The following is a 20,380-nucleotide window of genomic DNA, read 5'->3' on the forward strand; positions in this document are numbered from 1 at the left end:
CACGGCAACATGAGTATATCCTTAAAAAATACAACACAGAATGAGCTCTCAGGCTCAATACCACTTAAGTGAAACACACAAAATAATACAATGTACATATTTCTAAGGCCATGTATTCCATTCATTAGACTTGGTGCCTCTGGGAGAGAGGGAAATGTGAATGGGGATGGGATGGGGTAGGTAAAAGAGAAAAGACAAAACAAGAAAAGTTGATTAACCAACTCTGTGTAGCTGAGATTCCAACCCCCGCCCCAAGTAAAGGTTTTCCCTTTGCTCACATCCAGTCAGACTTAAGGATTGGAAGGGCACCTACTTAGGACTCAAGGCAGTTATATTCTGAGTATCTTATACATGGCAGGGGTGGCAACTCTTAGTGGTCTTCAGTGTCTGGCTGACTGAGTTGGTAGAGCGTGTGACTCTTGGTCTCGGGGTTGTGAGTTGGAGCTCCATGTTGGGTGTAGATACTACTTAAAAAATAAAAAAAAAATCTAAAAAAATTATGTACCCTGCTCTTTTTCCTTAATAATACACTCCCCATTTTCCTTTATGGGTGGGCGCATTTTTTAATGACTAATTTCTGGTTAGTGTTGTATGGGACTTCTGGGAAGGGTAATCAAAAGGCTTGGAATGTTGCCATGATGGCTAGTACCGATAGCCATCTGAAACCATGAAACAACTTTAAGAATGGAAACCACACGCCTAGAAAGATAGCAGGTGATATCCTGATGATCCATGAATCTGCTATATGAGAACTTGATGACCCAGACCTGGTCTTCTTTTATGTGAGAGAGGAACATACTTCTATCGCATTTAAACCATTGTTATTTTGGATTTTTTTCTATTATATGGAGCCAGATATTAACAAGGTGGGTTCTGAATAGATGTTGATTTGAAGAGAATTTCATTTTTCTTAATCTGTGATTCCTTAGAATAAAGTTTTCCTGGAAATACTTTTAAAAATGCACCCTGTTTTTTCAACTATTTGGCATCTTCAGAGGGTGGTAGTTATACCTTTGTTGACATTTGTTTTAATTTTTAGGATCTTTTTCAATTATAGAAGAATCATATCAAATAAAGTATAAAATGATCTGGACTAAATTTTGAGGCAGAGCAGAGGTTTGGCAGCAAGCCCAGATGGCACGGTTTGAGGTTTAACACAGAACTGACAGTACCCTCTCATACCCACTTCAGTCGGATGTGTGCATAGAATGAATAGACGTGATCTCAGGGTCAGGCGGCTTTGCTGATGGAAAGCTGCCAGTTGGTCTGATAATGGAGGCAGAGCTCTAAGTAAGCACTTACATTAATTCTATTACTAAGCACAGTAACCTGCTGAACAGACAGACTTTAAGGACCAGAGGCAATCTGGTGGACTGAAATACTCCCGATTGAAGGGGGCTGACATTACTAATTGGTGATTTTTCTTCCTCTTCATTTTGTATCTCTTGATTCTTTTGAGGTTGTCCAGACATTTTCCTGGCTTAAGGAAACAGGTTGGGCAATCTTAGAGAAATGTACTTAATTAGTATTAGTGATGGTGGCAGGTCTTGTTAAGCCAGGAAGCATCCGGAATTAAAAGGCTTGAAATTGCTCACTGGACCATTGCCCTCGGAGTCAGGCTCATCAATGCTCTTTGTTGCAAACAAATCGCATCCCTTTCTAGAACTGCAATTTGGGATCTCTTTTGGCTTAGCAACTCACACTTTCCCAGATGTAATTTTATTGAAAAAATAATTTGCGTATGTTTCATTGTTACAAAAGAAATGCATGCTTACTGTAGAAAACTAAAATTCAGTTAAGTAAAAAAAACAAAGCTAAAACGTTGACAATCCCATCTACCTAAAGGCAACCATTTTTAACCCCTTGGTGTGTATCTTTTCACACCCCCTTCTACACTGTGTGGTGTGTTTGTGCATGAATTTTAACTACAGGGCAGTAAAGTAAATTTTAACAAGTATAAAGGCAGTAATTAATGTTATAGAAAACAAAAACCAGTAGATCTGATTGGTACAGCCAAAGGCTTATTCTTGAAAAGGACTGGTAAAATAGATAGATCTTTGTTGGTCTCCTCTAAGGGGAAAAAGAGAAAAACACACAAGTGAACAACATGTGAGGTAAGAACAGGGATGTAACTAGACAGATGGGAGATTACAAATCTAAGAGAACATGATGTTTGTAAACGTGTAAGGATGCTACCGAAAGGCTTCTGGGAAAATGCTTGGTGACTGGTGGAAACACGCGGAAGCAGTCTACTAACATCGAGGAATCCCCTCCATTTAATTCGGGCAATTTTATCTTAAGATCAAGGTCCCGGGTGTGGCCCTGGGCAGGTGGGTGATGCACAGAGAAGGTGGTGGCTGCAGGATGGAGGCCAAGGATGGGGGACAGTTCAGCCACATTGAACAAGATAGACCGGCACATGCTCTTCAATGCTCACGAAGTACTGCATTCAAAGCCCATCTTCAACATCCTAAAAAGGTTCAAGTTCTGCATTAGCAAAGAAATTACACGCCAAACTCCTGAATCATTTGCAGCCATTTTTTTTATTCCAAACGTGTATTTTTGTAAACCTGCATTTCCCAAACAGTGCAAGTAAATTAGAAGTGACTGCATAGACTTTAATACACGTGACGTCGTAACGAGGAGGAACACCCCTCCCACAAAATCCCTCAACGGAAATGTACATGGATGCATCAGTCAGGTTCTGGAAGTGAAGTTAGCGTGGGTGTCTGCCATGCAATTAATCACTCTTAAAGCTTTTAAACTCACTCTGCCCGTCACACCGTGCACATTAGAATTTTTTTTAAAAAAACCTTAACAAAGTCTGAAATCTAGATCATTGTGCTATAAAGCATTGCACCACATGGGAAATTTGTTCATTATCCCCCCAGTGTGCTGAAAATCGGAAGACATTCTAGAAGGTTCATCTTGGCCCTACTGGCTCTGTATCCTCCCTTCAGCCATTCTTGGTTTTAGAAAATATTCTCCACTGTGCATACCACCACTCTATATAGCAGAACAACACATCGCCGAAACCCCTGTCCATTGGAGCATTTCTGAAATGACACTTTCTGCCTTCTGTCTGCTCAGGGCCCTTTCCCCCCATGACTGTCCTTTTGCAGCGCCTCTAAATTCCCAGAAGTCAGGCCTATGTAGGTTTCACCTGATGCACATTTCCGATGTGACCTATGTGTAACTGCATTCCCCTGGCCATAATGCCTTTTCCAAAAATAAAAAATAGTTAAATAACCTTTACAAACTGACCCTGCTAGGGTTTTAACAGGTAGCATGAAGCATACGTATCACTTGGGGGAGAAAGGCAACCATTTCCGCATTGAAAACAGGTCCCAGATGTTCCTGCTAGTTTTCTGTTTGCTTTTAACCCCCTTGTCTTTGGCTCAAAGACGGTAGGCTATGCGTGACTTGGTGAAGGAGGACTACTGGATTTTCTACATTTCCCAGACTTCGGAATCCTCCTGGTGATGGGATTTTCCTGAAGTGCTGACTGAGAGAGCTGATTCCTGATGTGTGCCTGTCAGTCCCCATAAAGCCAGTGGACCCACTCCCTTCTCCTAGTGTCTCCTTGTTCCTAAAATTCATGGCCTCTTCTTGGTGACAGGTCTAGGACTCATAGTGGGGATGTTCCCAACTCATGAGTCCCATATCAACGAAGCATAAGCAAATCATTTTTGAACAGAGGGCATGATTTTCCTCAAATTTTAAAGGGTCCTTTTTCATATTTGAAAAGTGTCTCCATATTTCTGACAGTGAAAACCATACTGAATCTATAACTAAAAGCTGCAGCAGCTGTGAGAGAGAATATCTGATAGGATTCCACAGTGAACCCATACGAGCAGGAAGGTTAGAAACTGGAATGCACTGTGGACTTTTAAAAGAATATTCTGGAAGCGTAACACACAGATGCCATTCACCCTGTCTGCTTCCCCTGAGAGCCGATTGAGAACTTCTGAGCTGGGGTGGAGCTGGTAAGATGCCCAGCTGAGAGCAGGCTCACAGTGTGCTTGGCTTCTTTATCACCGTGTTAAATGGCCCCCTGTTGCCCCACCTGCTACTCGGCCCCATCGGACATGCAGAGGCACCAGCCTTCCCCAGATAGACTCTTGGAGTGGCTGCTAGTGTTTGCTCCTGGTGATGCCAAGGCCAATTGTTTTAAAAAACTGTCTTATGAAGTCGTAGTGATCTCCTGAGTATATGACTACTCATGTGGGTCTACCATTTGGAACCGACCAGAGGCAAAGAGATCCTGGCTCTGAGACTGCCCACAGGAGCAGGGTGAGTCATCCCCCTACACCACCGCCAACGTGTCTACACCCCTCGCGGGAAGCTGGTTAGTGGCTATAGATGAATTTGTCCAAAGCTGCTGATGGAGCTGACCCAGGCCTACCACCCAAGAATCTTCAATGGTTTATTAAAGGGCAGCGTGACATGGTGAACAAGAATGCATCAAAGGAAAGCTACATGTGCGGTCTCATAAAGGAGTCCACACTGTACACTCCTCTTGCAGGGAGGTTTGGCTCTCCAGGCCAAATGTGCCTGTGGTGTTCTTGGGGTATCTTGCAGCACCTAGCGTTGCTCCTGATGCACTGCAGGGGCCCCATAAGTATCCTTGAAATGAGTGACTAAGACCCACTCAAAGCTGCCTTTACTACTTTTGATAAAAGTCCCAGGAGAACTCTGAGAACTGGCTTCTTTGCCTGCATCCACCCAGTAGTTACCTCTGTGCCTCCATCCCTCCGTTAGAGGCAACATCTCTGACTTCATTCTAAGATCAGCCTCGTTCATGCCATGGACCCTCTGCCTTGGTCGTCTATTTCCATATTCACCACGAGGGGACACGTGATACATACACCGTCTTCCTGCATCAGACTCAACTGCATAATGAGGCATGAAAAGACACTTATGTTCCATGCTGGGTTCACAGCTGCCCAGCATCCTCATGATTCTGCCCCAACTTGAGATGTCTTTGCAAATATTAGCCAAGTCCGTGCACAGAACACCTGTCTCCTCTGAAGCGGAGTTCTGTGTCTTGGCAACAGTGTCCACAGACCCCCAACATGTTAGTTTCCAGCAAACAAGGCCCTAGGAGAAAGATCCTTCATCTTATGTCTTGTTTTGTTCCCATCTGATGCCGTCTGTCAGGTACCTGGGGCATCAGTGGGCCATAATCAGCCAGTAAAGACTCTTTGTCAGACCCTGTTCTTGGCCACATGTTTTTTCTCTCAGCAGATGGTTCTCGGGGATGGCGGCCAGAGCTGCCTCAGTCACTGAGTGTTCACGATGGGCCAGGCGCAGTGCTGAGCACACTACACCCATCATCTCATTGCCCTTTAAGAAAATCACATTGTACTCAAAACCAGGCAGCAGTGCGTCTGATCATAAACTGTCAAACGGGGAGACTGGAGCTGAAGGCCACAGCTCAGCATTCGCACACGCAGGGGGCAGAGCAGATGTCAGTGCTATGCCCAGACCCCTGTGCATCATTTCTTTCACATCGTTTCTGGACAGCCCCCCCTGCTCCGGCTGGGGGTGCACTTCCAGCTCTCCCTTAGAGGACCGCCTTCGGGCTGTCGGAGCCGGTCTGCCAGCAGGAACCGAGAGTGGGAAGTTTACACTTCCCCTGGGGGCAAGAATTCGGAAGCTCAGCTCCCTTGCCTCAGGTTGGGACAACTCTGAGACCTAACTTGCCCTCCAGAGCTCCTCGTAGGCTCAGGCTGAAGCTGTCCTCCATGGGATGTCCTCTGAAATGGCACACTTCCCTGGCTTTTTTCCCTTCCCTGTCCTGCCTCCCTCACACCCCTACTGCTGTCTCCCGGGCACGGGACACTCCCTTAATCAGTTACTTGCATGCAAATCCCTGTATCAGAGTCTGCTTTTTGGGAACCCCACTTAAGACAGTATTTTAAAAATGAAGGACAGGTTGAATGGTCATCTCTGGGAAGGGATCTGCAGTCACCATTAGCTGGGACAGCAAGAAGGGTAGGGGAAGTGGAGACCTCTGAACTCGATGAAGAGGCAACGCATCACAGCATTCAGACACAAGTCTTTGCTCGCTGGGCACCGATTTAGTCCCTGTGGTGTGTGGACTCTGACGCATGATGTCCAGGATGAGACGCCATTCTGAGGTTTACCAGATGACCAAATGGCCTTGCTCCAAGCTGTCATCTATTAGTCCAAGTGGAAGGAGGGTAGGATGTGTGCTATATAGGTGATGCAGAGCAGACCTGTGCCAGGGTCAGGTTTTTCCATCCAAATTCCTGCTGGAAATCTTCCAATGACAGGTACATAGGAAAAACCACTTCGAGTTCTTTAACACATTCCTTCGAACTTGACTCCAGGCGATGAAGATGCGAATTGTTTCCGGGGTCTCGCCACCACCACAGTTTATACGCAGCACCGCCAGCTTGGTGGATTCATCCCACGAGGTTTCTTCAGATTATTTTATCCGCAAGTCTCTTTTAACAGCAAGTTCCAAAGTACGATCAGGTTTTTACTCTTTAAAATTTGTATGAATGCACATGTACGCTCAAGCTTTCAGGCCAGATATCAGTGCTTGAGTGAATTATATAACTATTTAATAGACATAATAAGACATTGATACAAATATAAAGACATAATCAGTATAAAAGGCTTATATTTATAAAAATACTTTTAGGTAACAGTTTTCCCCTGAGGGTCGACCACGCAGGTTGCAGCCATAAATATCGCTCAGCTCTGTAGCTTGCTTTCCAAAGTTTGGGGTTCATCTCTAAAAGGAAATGGGTGCTGGCTCCAGTCATGTGATCTGGCCAGAGTGGCTGCCTCAGGTGGGCTCCTGGGCTTGGTAACATGAGGAAGAGGACAGCGTCAGCGGGGCCTCCGGAAAATCTGGAGAAGATTCTTTCTTCCAAATATGGAAGATACAAAGATCAAGGATGCCAGGCGGATGGTGGGGTCACGTGACTGGTGGGGCAGGTCACTGGTTTTTCTGGACCCAGTCCCAACCGTCTGCGTTCTCTTTCCGGTTTTTCTCAGCTTCAATGATTTCTTTGTACCTTCGGCGAAAGAAGCCCATCTGAAAGGTAGGGGGAGGAAAAGCCAGGTTAGAATGTTGGAGAATCAGTCGTTCTGCTCCCCTGGGTGAGGAGGAGGGATGACCTATACTCACAGAGCTGGGAGGGCTTGGAAAACCCCTCAGACGAGACTGACTTAGGAAAAGCATTATTGGGGTGCCGCCTTTCAAAATGCATGGGCTTCCTGCAGGTTATCTTCTGGTTGTTCCTCATAAAGTGCTTCTGGTGGCCTGTCTCCCAAATGGTGTGCCGGGGAACACCCATTACTGAGCATAGTTACTCAAAGGCATTTGGGAAATAGGTTTCATGGTCAAGTAAGTTTGGGAAATGCTGCTTTCTTTCTTCCCTTAAGAGCTATGGAATGCACAGGAGAACAGTCAGGGTCTAATAAACCCTTAGTAAAGGATCTAAGAAACTCAGGGACTTAACCTTTCCTGAGCTCATTGGGCTTTTGATAAACCTATTACTATCCTGGGAGACATTAGCCATCGTGGGGTAATTGATAAATACCGTTCTCCCAGCAGCCTACCTCGCTGTCCCTCTAGATCTTTCTCTCGGACCTACGAAACATGCAGTGCCCGCGCCACGACCAGCAGGGTGAACTCCCCTAGAACTGGCATCTCTCCGGATCCAGGATGGGTTTCCTCTAGCTTAATTCCGGAAAGGCCTTCCCCTCTGACGTCTTACAGTTCTTCACATACCAGAGGGCGAGTTTGTAGCGCTTCTCACCCAGCCTTCACTGCCCGAGAGGTGAGCCATGTTTGTAGCCCAGAGCTGACCTTCTCCCAGGCTCAGGGAGACTTGGCATGTCTTGTCCTTTGCGCACCGGCATTAGTGGCCACCGTTTCTGAGGTCAGACAGCCCTTCCTGCCCCTGCCCTTAAACATGACCGGCTGTGGGTTACTCCTGCTCCCTCTCTTCTTGGGTGTGACAAGCCTCAGGTGCGTGACCCCCCCGAGTTTCCCCGTGGAACGTGCTGGCAGGGGTAACTGGTCTTACCGCGTCTTTATTGCCTGCCTTCTCTTTCCTATCTCGCTCCCCTGCTCTGATCAGTGTTTCCTGAGGTCACCTTGTGAATCAATTACCCGCCCTCAAACCTCCATTTCAGTCCCCTTGGACGGAGGGACTCCAACGGCCGCACACGTTCGGTCAGCCGTTGGCGGGTCTGCGGCGCTCTCGTGAGCCTGTCAGTCCTGTAGCCATGTGGGAACATGCTCACGAGCAGCGATTTCTGCAGCGTTCTGCCAAGAGCGAATGTAAACCCTGCCCCGAGGGAACGAGCATGCAAGCCCGGCTCTCATGCGCGCATCTCCCCCAACCCCTTCACTCCGAGCTGAGCACCCACAGTCATTCTGATGGTCACAATTCTTACCGCCCCCCCCCACCCCCCAGAAGGGTCTGACTGCCTCGCTGAAGATGAGAACTGTCAAGCCAGCTGCCAGGAAGCATCTCCACCCACATTGCCAGGGGAATCCTGAGAGTTCACTGCGTGGAGTCAGTGAAGGGGTGGGTGCAGTCTGAGCGACGGGGAGGAAGCTTTCTTCAAACACCTGGCAAGCATCTTGTGTTCTGAGCGTCCATCCTCATGGGCAGCTTTGCTGACAGACACCGAATTCCTAGGGTTTGCAGCCCTGGTGGTTTCTTCTCAGCATGTGCCAGAACCCCACTTTCTGACCCTCCCCTCCACCTCCTGTCCAGGCCCCCCTCCATTTTTTCCTCCCCTTAAATCTCTACCACCTTCTCCCCTCTGCAAGGAATGTGGAGCAGGGGCTTGGGCTGGATGTTCTGGGAAAAGGCCCTCAAAGACACCCACAGAAGGTCAGGAGAGCAACCCACAACTTACTGGAAAGGTCTAAGGAGTCACTGCTCGGAATACCATTATGATAAAGATGTGGTTGACGGAGCAAATATGTCACGAGCACCTTCTGTGCTAAGGAGAACATAATCCTGAGACTGAGGCTGGATGTGATATGGAAATGAGATTCTTTAGCATAGAACCCTTCCCGCGGATGGTGGAATGATTCACGGATCCCAGGTTACTCACTTTCCAGCTCCAGAGAAGTAACTTATCTCTACTGTGACACTAATCAAGCGGGATTTCAACTATTCCCTCATTAACTTTCCTATTTGTCTTAAGTCTTAGAAGTCCTGGAAGGTAGGATTTTGCGTGTTATGTCCCCAGAGCTGAGCATATCACCTGTACTTGGCAGCAGAGATAAACTGCAAAAATCCCCACAATCCTGCATTCCCCACGTCTAGGCCCTTTACCACATGATTCTGTGGCGGTTTCCATCCTGAGGCAGGGGCTGACTCCCCCCACCTTGAATCTGCACTGTGATTTGTTCTGACAATTCGCTTCCACACTTAGGCCTCAAGAGGCCTTGTGCGCTTCTGCTTGCTCTCTCAGAACCCTGCCTAGCCTGCATGCGAATGAGTTCGATCTAGAGGAGAGTGCACCCAGCTGAGGACTTCCTAGACCAGCCAACCCCCAAGTGCCTGCAGGTGCAGACATGACACGTCCAGCTGAGACCAGAGAACCCCCCCGTTCAGTTCAGCCCAGCCCACAGACCTGTGAGCTATGTAGATGTTTGCTGCTTTTAAGCCATTAAGCTTTGGGGTGGTTTGTTATGCAGCATGAGGTAACTGATACAGTACTCCGTGGTTTTTTTGTCCGACTTACTGAATGAATCAGCACCCGCAGGAAGAGAGGCAGAGGGGCAGCCGATAGGGTTCTGGATCTAAGAAACATCACTGTGCCTTGTTCTGCTGAACAGACTTTTCTTGTTCATCTCCAAGCAGCACAAAAGTTGGCTCACATTCTCATGGCTATGCTAGCATAAGGATTTGAAATAGAGTGTGCAAACCATCTAGCAAGGATTTAGAGCACCTGGATTCCCTGTCACATGTAGCTATCATGTGCTCACATTTAAGGGTCACGCTTGTTTCCAATGACGTGGAGGCACCGTCTCCTGCAGGCTTCCAGAGGCAAGCTCTTTTCTATCAAGTAGAGTGGTGTTAGCATTAGTCCTAAGAATCACTCCCGCACCCCTGGAATGACTGGAACGCTGCTCTCAGAAACAGCCTTGCAAACTCCGTGCCCTGCCCCAACACCGCAGTGTCTCAAGAGCCCCGCGCCCCACCCAACCTGTGTGTGGTCTCTTCGACGGAAGGTTCGAGCTGCCATTGATGTCTGCCCTCTGTCTATGCAGCCCGAAGACCACTTCTTAAAACACGGTCCCTGTTCAAGGCCAGGGAGTGCTGGGTACGGCAGAGCAGGCTGTGCGGTGCCCCTCACATCACAGATAGCCTGGACATGTAAGTGTATTACAACTATCCTCCAGCAGATGGAAGTAGAGTGTCTTTTTCCCCCCTCCCCCTAACAAAATCAGAAGCAGGTTTTCTGATTTTTCGACAGATGGAAGTAAAGTTTCTGGACGAAGGGGTGCAGTTTACTAGTCTGCACAAAGATGCCATATAGTCCAGTGGGCGCTCTGTCAAACTAATATGCTTTCTTGCACGATCAAGCTAATTCCTTGTCCGAAAAAGAGACTATCACCTTTGTGCTTTTGTTTAGAGCCTAGTTTTGGCTTTTGATACAGAACCCAAAGCCCAGGCTCTGAGTTTACTGAGCAATGGTCCCCCACAACTGTGTCACACCAGGCCTGCCCAGTACTCGGGAGAGATGTGGCAGAGGGAGCCCAGAGTCCTGATTACTACTCCCGCTCCGACCACCTCCCTCCTACACCACCAGGAAGGTCATTTTCTGGCTGTGCTCCAGAGACCGAAGGCATTCTTAGACCTCAGCTGAAACACAATGACAGCTTTTTATGTTGGTCCCCAAAGAAAACTTGGGCTGCAACTGTTTTCCAAGAGTTTTTTGGAAATTTTGGGTAAACTGAATTTTCCATTTTTATATTAAAATATGGGTAGATCGTAAAACATAAAGAGTCCTACAATTCTGAAAACAAGGATAAACGGAGACTTCAAAGACATTTCCCCCATGCGGCAGGTCCTCCCCTCTCTCCGGCACACGCTCTCACTCCCGTTAGTCCTCACGGTTACTTCGGGGAAAACCTTTGAGACGTGCTGGGCACACCTGTTTTTGCTGCCAGCTGAGCCCACTGGGAATGATCGGTCATGAGTTCAGTAAGCTGGACCCTCAGCAGCCCCACACTCAGTGCCGATCCAGTGGAGTCAATGCTGTCCTGCACTTTTTCTGGAACCTTCCACGGCTTGCCTTGCCACTTGAAGGGCAAAAGGCTCTGTTTATACGTGTTCTGTCTGTAGTGGAGGAAACATTCATGGAAACCCCAGAGGAGGAGAGACTCAAGCCAAGCTCTGCTCAGCGGCAGACAGAGGCAGCAGAGTGTGCTTTCTGGCTTCTTGTGTCTGCGCCGGGCCTGACAGGAGCCTGCAGCCCCACAGGGCAGCTGCCTGAGCCCTCCTGACTGACTTACACAACTTTCTGGTGTAAACTTGCATCAGAAACCTGCCAGAAAATAACTAGGGAAACAGGAGATTTCCTCTGAAGGGCCCTCATTAGGGAGGTGTTGTGGGAGGCTTGAGGCCTAGGAAGAAAGAAGGCCTGACCAAACTCTGGGGTCTGCCCCAGCCTCTACCCTCCCCGCCCATTTCGGGGTGAGTGAGGGACTAGCTGCACAAGTCCACGGCGTCTGCCTCCTCTGAGATCCCCACCCCCGCCTTCCTGGCCCTTGGGTGGCCTCTCGGGCAGAGATTCCAAGGACCTCGGACACACTCCTTCTTTGGACTAACTCGCGGCCTCATGTTTATGGGTCTCTTCAGTTACTTGAGTATTTACACAGCATGTCTCTGTCTTGAGACGTCAACAGTGCAACATCAGCCCAGTATTTACTTCTGAGCATAAATAAGTCCCCACCGAGGGTCTCTGGCACATGGTTTTAATTGATACGGTGTGAAGGACGTTTGTGCGTGTGTGGACGCACACATCCATGTATCTGTGTCTTCTTTCTCTGGAGGAGAAGCAAGGATGGGTTCCCACAGTCTGGTTGGAGGGAAGGTGATAACCCAGTGACCCCTGGAGGGGCTGCCAAACCTTACACATTCTCTGAGCCATTTTACAGATTTATTTTCCTAAGTGTTTCTGCTTGAGGTCAAGTAACGCTGCTCTCAAATAAAAACCATGAACCCAAAGCCAGCTTTAAAGCAGCAGGCTCTTGGAATAGGCCCTGTGGAGGGTTCAAGGCCACCCTTTCCTGCCAAGGCCTACCTCCTCACTGCTTGGGAAAGGAAAGAGCCAGGGGGTCCCAGCCTTTTTGGGAGGGCCTGGTCACTTCCCTTTGCCTCAAGGCATCTCAGCTTGCAAAAGGGGCAAAGAGGAGGGAGGGAAAAGGTTCCTCGGCATTTAGGCAAACTGCCCAAGGGCGGGAGGGAGGGAGGGGGGAGGGACAAAGAAGCTGGGGGCCCTAAATGAGGCTTTTTCTTCTAAAGGAAGAACATCCCCACATCTTCACTCTCTTGCCACTTGACTCAGAGGCTGCCTTCAGGACCTGAAGGCACTTCTCAATGTGTGAGTCCCACACAAGGTTGTGAGCCCTGCCGTACCTCTGGACAACTGCACTTTCTTCTATAAACAGGCCTTTAGGATTGTCGTGAAGAGGTCTGAGGCCCAGGGCCCAGGCAGCTTCAAACCCCGTCAGGAGCTAAAGGCAAGGAGAGGGGAACTCATCTGGATTGTTCTCCCTTAAAAGAGTTTCACATTTCAAAGTTTTCTTCCTGCGTGGTGGTTTGGCAGGCTACTGTAATCCTCACACAGAAAGTTTAAATTACGGCTCCCAGGGTCTGCTAACATCCCAGCTTTGGGAAAGCTGATTAGGACCCATTTCAGTATTTGAAGAAGGGTCTGGTTAGCTCGGGGGCCCTGGTTGTGGATTTTGTGCCCGAGCCAGGGCCTGCTGCCGCCAAGCCTGAGAGTGCCTGGGATGTGAGCCGGCGGACCTTCGAGAAGGCCCTGGGGTCTGCCCAGAGGCAGAGGCAGAGAGGGAAGCTGAGCAGTAGGCAGGGAGCCTGGGGTCCCGCTCTGGAAAAGGCATCCGCAGACCTGTAAGGGGTTTCTATTGTAGACGATCGGCGGATGACAGGCACGTTAGCACCACAGTGACGTGCAGGAGGGCTCAGGAGATGGTGGCTCAGCCCCTTCAGCCGGCCACGTCCTGCTCACCTCTCCGGGTGTATGTACTTGGCTCGGCCACCATGTCTGGTCACTTAACCGCATTTCCCAGAGGTCTTCCAGGCTGAATAAGGGCTCTTTGGTTGACCATGTCCCTCTACCCAGAGCCTGTCACCCAGTAGGGACCCAATGCTGTCTGCCGAATGAAGGCGCTAGCCATCCTTCAAATGTACAGCGTGCTGACCCACCGGCCTGGGCGGCACAGAGAACGCATCAGCACGGCCACGTGCTCGGTTCCGTTTTCAGCACCACGCTACGATCCGTGTCTACGTGGCACATCCTGGGGAACAACCATTTCTGGCTCATCAGCTCAAGGCAACAGCAAGCAACCAAGGAAGCAAGGTCAGGGGCTACTCTCAAGGGACCTTCAGGAGATGTGGCTCCATAAAGGCAGAGGACTTGAACGGTGCTCACTTGTCTTCAAAGGCCCTCGTGAAGCTGGTCCTGGCCAGCAGTGGCAACTGGGTGCCACTCCGTGGCTTTCCCCTTGATGGGAGGGAGGGAATTACATATGAACCATGGCAACAAGCCCGAACCATGAAGACCTCCCATGGAAGTTAACTATTAGGCTGGCCTTAGTCCAACTAATCAACAGACTTCTATGCACTAGACTGTCAATATGCTATTAGGTCTCTATTCACTACGCAGAAGGCATCATTCTTAGATTGTAGACCCAGGAATCACAGTGGATAGGGGGTCTGTAGGTGAAGTTTGGGAATATGTAGGTCTTCAAAATAATCCTACATTTCGCTTGCCATTTTCAACCTCCTCCAAAGTCATCATACTTAGCCATTTAAGAAGGAAGAGGTTTTTCTTGAAGAAACTCCCTCTGCCAACCTCCTTCCTGCCTTGCAGCTTTGCCTGAAGAGATTACCCACTCTGAAGGCTGCGTGCAGTCATGAATGTTGCACCAAGATTTACTTTTATTCCCTTTCCCTAAAGGAGCTCAATTGTGATTTTATCTATGACACTATGGAAGAGATGAGGTTTCAAATACTTTAAAACAATGGTGACTTTCAAAGAAAAGATTAAGAGTCTGCCCATATTTCTGAACATCATGAAGGTGGCAGATGAAAGGTGGCCACAAACCCTTTGCCACTCTTCCTATTGAGATGTGGGGTCTATTTCCCTTCCCTTGCATCTGGGCTGGCATGTGACTGCTTTGACCAACAGAGTATGGTGAAATGCCAGTTCTGGGCCAGGCTTTAAGAGAACCAGCAGCTTCTACCATGCTCTTTTGGGGCCGAAGCCACCACGTAAGAAGAGAGGCTCCTCCCTGGGGAGGTCTGATCTACATGGGGAGAGAGGGGGGCTCAGCTGACTCCGGCCTCCCAGCCATCCTCACCAAGTGCCAGCAAATGTGAGTGAATTGAATTCCTCAGAGCAGGCCAGCCACCAGGTAAATGCCACCGAGTGACCCCACTCAATGTCACGGGGAGCAGAAGAATCACCCAGCTAAACCCTTCCTGGATTTCTGACCCATACGCTCGTAAGATATAATGTAATGGCTGTTGAGAGCCACTCAACTTGGGGGCAGTTTGTTACGCAGCAGTGGTTCCATGGTACAATGTAAAGCCCACAATGTGGGCAACAGCACCACCACCAGCCGTGAAACCTTGTTGCAGTGAATGCCTTTGGGGTAGCTGCCTAATTTCCTTCTTTTATGAGATTCGGCCCGACACCCTGCCTCCAGCCACAGGGGTGGACGTTCTCTCCCCCAGACTTGCAGAACTGGGAATGAGAGGTGGCTGATCAGTCCGTGGCTGGGGCTAGAAGTCAGAGATATACTTCTCAGGAGGGGTGGAGGGCAGTGTGGGACGAGGGGAGCGATGGGAAGAAGGGGTCTCACTTGGTTTCTGGGTGCTTTGTGGGTCTGCATGTACCTGTTTCCTTTGGGGTCTATGTGTACCCTTGCATTCTTAGAATTCTCTTTCTTGCTTAAGTGGCTGTGAGTGGATTTCTGTTTTTGTTTGTTTGTTTTTGCAACTGGAAGAAAGGGCCTTGGTGACGCCTGAGATAAGTATGTTCAGCCCTGGAAACTGAAGGGAAAGCTGGCCAGACCAGTGAGGTGACAGGAATGTCCTTCTGCTGACCTTCCCCCTGCTAGGTGAGAGGGACTGGGAGTGACTCAAGCCCAGTCTAGTCTCCTATAGGCACCCCACACTCAGAATGCCTCATACCAAGCAGCTCTTTTTCCAAAATAATTTCAAATCTGCTTCCTTACTCCAGCTAAGGGAAACCATCCATCGTCTAAGCTAAAAACAGCGAGGGACTGCTACTTTGCTTCCTTCCGACCTCCTCAGTCCCACCGGCCACCAAGTCCTGCCTGCTCTAATTTGCTCTCCTCCCCTCCATCATGGCGACTGCCCTCGCCCTCATTCTGTCCCCAGACCTGTCTCCTGAAACAGATCTGGCCATGCCACTGCTCTGCCTCCAGACCCCCCACGCTGCCCTCCCATGACACACCTCGCCACAATGCTGCTTACTTTCTCACCTTCTCTTCCTTCTGGAGGGAATATCCACCTGCCCTTCCCCGCCTGGAAAACTCATACCACATCCAAGGTCAGACTTGAATGACACCTCATTTGTGAAATGTCCTCTGACTTTTCTCAGGTGCTTCAATGTGTTATAAGCTCAGTGCTAAGCATTTTGCCTGCGTCTTTTCTATAGCTCAAGCTAGAGGTTAGGGTCTCTGTTTTACCGAGGAGGAAACTGAGGGTCAGAGGGGACAATGCTCCCAAGCCGCACAGCTGGGGAGTGCGAGAGCCAGGTTCTAGTGCGCAGCCGTCAGCCTGCAAAGCGCTGCGCTCTCCTCCCACATGGTACTCTATGGCCTTTAGACATTGCCCCTTGGGGTGGGGGATTAACGGTACCTTCTTCTCAGTTTCCAGAGAAGCTTGTGCACACTCATCACCCACTATTATACTTATAGGTCTGCGTGCTACATGGTGAAGTGTTCAAGGGCAGGGAGGAGTCACAATCATCGCTGTATCCAGGTACCTACCCAGTGTTTGGTTCAGAGCAAGTGGTCAACACATGTGAGCTGAAACGAAATACTGCTTTTGGATGATGAGCAAAGTAGTTTTGAGCCCCATGGCATCATTCAACTACTTCCGTAAAGCTGTTTTAGACCATTCTCTTCCAGCCTCATTGGTAATGGCAAGACCTTGCGTGGGGCTAATGCCACTGATTGACTGCCATGACTCTGCCCTCTCTCCCAGTCTGTGGCAGAGGGTGGTGTCTGCCTTCTCAGGTCCTGGCTCTTTGGATCCCATATAGCTGGGTGACATCAGGGTCCTGGCTACCCCATGACAGCCATCTCCTGCAATTGCACTCTTTAAATAAACACAACAGAAGCAAAACTAAGCAGGTGGCAGGTGGGAGGAGGGAAGAGTGTGTACACAGCATTGGGACACACCCCTGAGTGGCAGAGCCAAGGTCGGTGGCCAGAAGGACGGCGTTCTCGTCATGAGCTGGAATGGGGCTTGGCCACCACACTCCCCACTCTGTGTCCCTGTCTGGTCTTACGCACCCAGCCTTGGAGGACTTCCTCTCATTTGAAGAGCCCAGACAAAGGCAGAAGGAAGAAATACAACCCCCCCCCGCCCCCAACCAAAGCCCTTTCTGTCTTCTAAGATCCCAAACACTGAGCTGGCTTTGTTCTCCACCCACAGACCAGAGGCGGTCCGGGCAGGAAGGAGTTGGAGGAGAGAGGGGGCAGTTGAGCACCTATCTGGCCACGCAGATTTAACAAATGACAAATCGGCAGATTTTTTTTTTTTTTAAAAAGGTAATATCCACTCTTGGCAAATATATAGGAAAATGGACACTTTTGATACAGTGCTTGTGGGAGGGTGAATTGGTATAACCTCTCTAGAGGCAATTTGCAGTATATAATAAAAGGCTTCAAGTGTGTGTTTCCTTTGACTCAGTAATTCCATTTCTAGGGTTTCATCTTAAGCACATAATGAAGGATTTGTGCAAATATTTAGCTCTTAGGATAGTCACTGTGGCACTGTTAAAGGAGGTGTGAAACAAGGAACCACCTAAATTCCCGTGTCCTGGGGCTGGACGAGCGAGGGCAGACACTGCAGCCTCATGACTGTGCTGGAAGGGGGTTTTCAAAGACATGGAAAGAAGTTCAGAGAACTGTGTTCGGGGAAGAACAGGCTGAAAAAGAGTACATGGAATGTCTGAAAAGCATGGGAACATAAGATAAACTTATCTTTAAGTCATGTGCTCAATATATTTTTCATGAAACCTCCAGACACTTTTTCACGTGACGTAGCTCTAAATTTAAAGCAATGAGTCCAATTGTGAGTCTGAAAAATGTGTAATAAAAACAGTTTTTCCTGCTTCTAGACTTCTCGGATAAAAGTATATTTATTATTATTTTTTTCGAACCCACAGTTTTGACTTTAGAGGTCTTGTACCTCAAAATATATCGAGTACATTACTGGAAAATTCAGCATCCTAGTCAAACATAAGTAGATGCCATGAGTGTGCTTGCTCAACATCTTTATGCAGCAAGGAAGGTCAAGAAGAGACAACACTGTTCATCACGGTTATTCTGGGATGTGGACTCCTGAGTGCTTTACAACCTTTTTTTTTTGTTTCTCACTGACTTGTTACAATGTCTGATGGATGAATACAAATTATTTTGTAATCCCAAAGCAGCTAATGATTTGAATCTAAAGCATCCGTCCATTATGATGTAAGAGGCCGTTTCCACCTGCATCTGAAACCCAGAAGGAACCGTGGAAAAGCAAGGTTTTGGTGGCAGCAAGCCCCAGCTGTGGTCCCTGGTGCTATTCTAGCAGCTGGAGACACAAGGACAGCCACGGGCTCCCCTCACCTGGAATGCTACTGTGCAGCGGAAGAGACGCACCTTCGTTAGATAATGATCCTGAGGTTGTTACTAATGAATATAGGGACACTGAAGCAGAGGGACTCCAGATCTCTGAGAGTGTGAGGCAAAGAAACCATTTCGGACTTGGGGTGAGGACACCCCCCTTCTCCTTGAGAAAGTGACAGGAGGCAAGAAGGATGGGCAGGTGTGCCCTGGGGAAGGAGGCAGGGCAAATCTATCTCTTGGCTCACCTACAAGGCTTGGGAGAACGGACCCCACAGCTCCCCAGGCAGAACTCCAGACTTTAGCTCAGCTGAGGTACCCGAGTCTTCGGGGGCAGAAACCCTTTTCGTATTCCACATGGGTAGAGAACAAAGAACTGTCCTGCAGTCCCTTTGCTTGTGTGTGTGTGTGTGTGTGTTTTTTTCCCAAGTAAATGGTGAACCACCCCAAGCGCCGCTGTTCCTCCCCAGGCTTCTGTCGTGGAGTCAGGCTCCCACCCTCCCACCCTCCTGTTAGGACCAGCGAGAAGGTAAGAACAGAGCGGGGCTGAGATGTCTGTTCTCCATCTAAAGGTCCAGCGCTCGGGTGTGAATGGCCTCAAGAGGGGCCAAGATTCCATCCGAGCCTGCAGGGGATACTGCCCTCCCTCCCACTGTACCTGCACCGTGTGGGATGTTCTAACAGGAAACTTCTTCCAAGAGCTCTCCCTCTGGTGAGGCAGAGGGCTGGGCATCCACGTGTGGGGGCTCCATGGGGCCCCGCGATCGATCGCCACACTCACCTTCCAGAGCAGTACAGCCAGCAGCAGGAAGATGAGGACTCCCACCAGCAAACTTATGGCAATGATCCACCCCACCACATAGCCCCGGGGCTCCAGATTGTGCAAGGCTTCGAAGACCACCTAGGAGGCAAAGCAGAAGGGGGTGGGGGACAATTGTCAAACAGAAGTACCCAGAGCATGACAGAGCCAGGCCTGGGCTTGACGTCTGGAGGGAACTATAGATGTGTCCAGACTGTTGTGACCAAAGACTGGATTTTGGTTCAGTGCCTTTCTGCTTGTAGACTGATGGATTTTTCACTGGGATTGGAAAAGGCACTTGAAATCCAAGCCCCAGTTCTTGCAAGGGTTGTCACAACAACAAGCCTGACTTCAGTATCATGAAGTGAACATAAGTGTGGTAAAGGTCTCAGAGGACGCACTCCGTTCTTGATTCAGGCAACGACAGTCTCCCTTTTATTAGGGTTTTGCAACGAAGGACGTGAGCATGCCCTCCATGTACGACTGTGCTCTTGCCCAATGCGCACCTCACCTGTAGCTTAGTGCAATCATTTGATCAGTGCCAACTGCCTGACAGACTGTCGCTCCACCAGGGCCGGGACACCATCTGTCTCGGGTCTCATGGCCTCGCACACAGTAGGCCCTCACTCCTGAAGTGCTGGGCTCTGGGTTTCCACGGGAGCCATATGCAATCCCAGCCCACGCCACAGTGAGGCAAGTTTCCCCAAGTTTTATGGAAACTCAGCGGTGTGCCAGAACCGGCCATCAGCCTGCAAGAGCCAACTGGGTGCTTCTCTTCCTCGCCCCACATCTAGTGACGACACTGCAGTGGTGGCCTGAAATGGGCCGTGTGCGAGTATTTATTTTTTTAAGATTTTTAAAATTTATTTTTTATTTATTTGACAGAGAGAGACACAGTGAGAGAGGGAACACAAGCAGAGGGAGTGGGAGAGGGAGAAGCAGGCCTCCTGCAGAGCAGAGAGCCCGATGCGGGGCTGGATCCCAGGACCCTGGGACCATGACCTGAGCTGAAGGCAGACGCTTAACGACTGAGCCACCCAGATGCCCTGCCGTGTGCGAGTATTTACACTGAGGAAACTGGCAGACGGGTCAGGGCCCCCCACCCTCCTGCCAGAGAACCAACTGCTTAACATGTATTAACACTAATTGTACCCTTTGGCTCTGCTTTAGCCTCACTGGCCACGGTGGAGTTTGGTTTTGTAGAATTCAAAGCATCCATTGTGTCCTTGCTGCCCGGTAACCTTCCCTACCATCCCCTGCCCACTCAAGCTTGCTGCAAAAGAGACGAAAATCCCAGCACTGGGTAGTCATCGTCTCCCCTGGCTGCCCGGCTGGCCCACCCCCAGGTCTTTGTCAAGCTGGGTCATCCCCTCCTTGGGGAAAGCCTATCTAAACCCAGCTGGATGCTGGAGGCTAGCTGAGGCTCTGCCTCTGCCGGGAAGCCTCGCTTA

General features: G+C 49.3%; 1 protein-coding gene across 3 annotated transcripts in view; it reads right to left on the reverse strand.

Annotated features, from left to right (window-relative positions):
- Positions 1-2,524: 2,524 nt before the first annotated feature.
- Positions 2,525-20,380, reverse strand: part of ITGA9 (integrin subunit alpha 9) — a 331,177-nt gene continuing 313,321 nt past the window's right edge. For all 3 annotated transcript variants that reach the window (XM_036094209.2, XM_036094208.2, XM_036094211.2), the window contains 2 exons: positions 18,912-19,031; positions 2,525-7,072 (listed from right to left, as the gene is read on the reverse strand). In XM_036094209.2, the coding sequence (XP_035950102.1) occupies positions 6,974-7,072; positions 18,912-19,031 (219 nt within the window). In that variant the 3' untranslated portion in view covers positions 2,525-6,973. The remainder of the gene's footprint in view (positions 7,073-18,911; positions 19,032-20,380) is intronic.

The sequence above is a fragment of the Halichoerus grypus genome, chromosome 1, assembly GCF_964656455.1.
Source record: "Halichoerus grypus chromosome 1, mHalGry1.hap1.1, whole genome shotgun sequence".
Lineage (NCBI taxonomy): Eukaryota > Metazoa > Chordata > Mammalia > Carnivora > Phocidae > Halichoerus > Halichoerus grypus.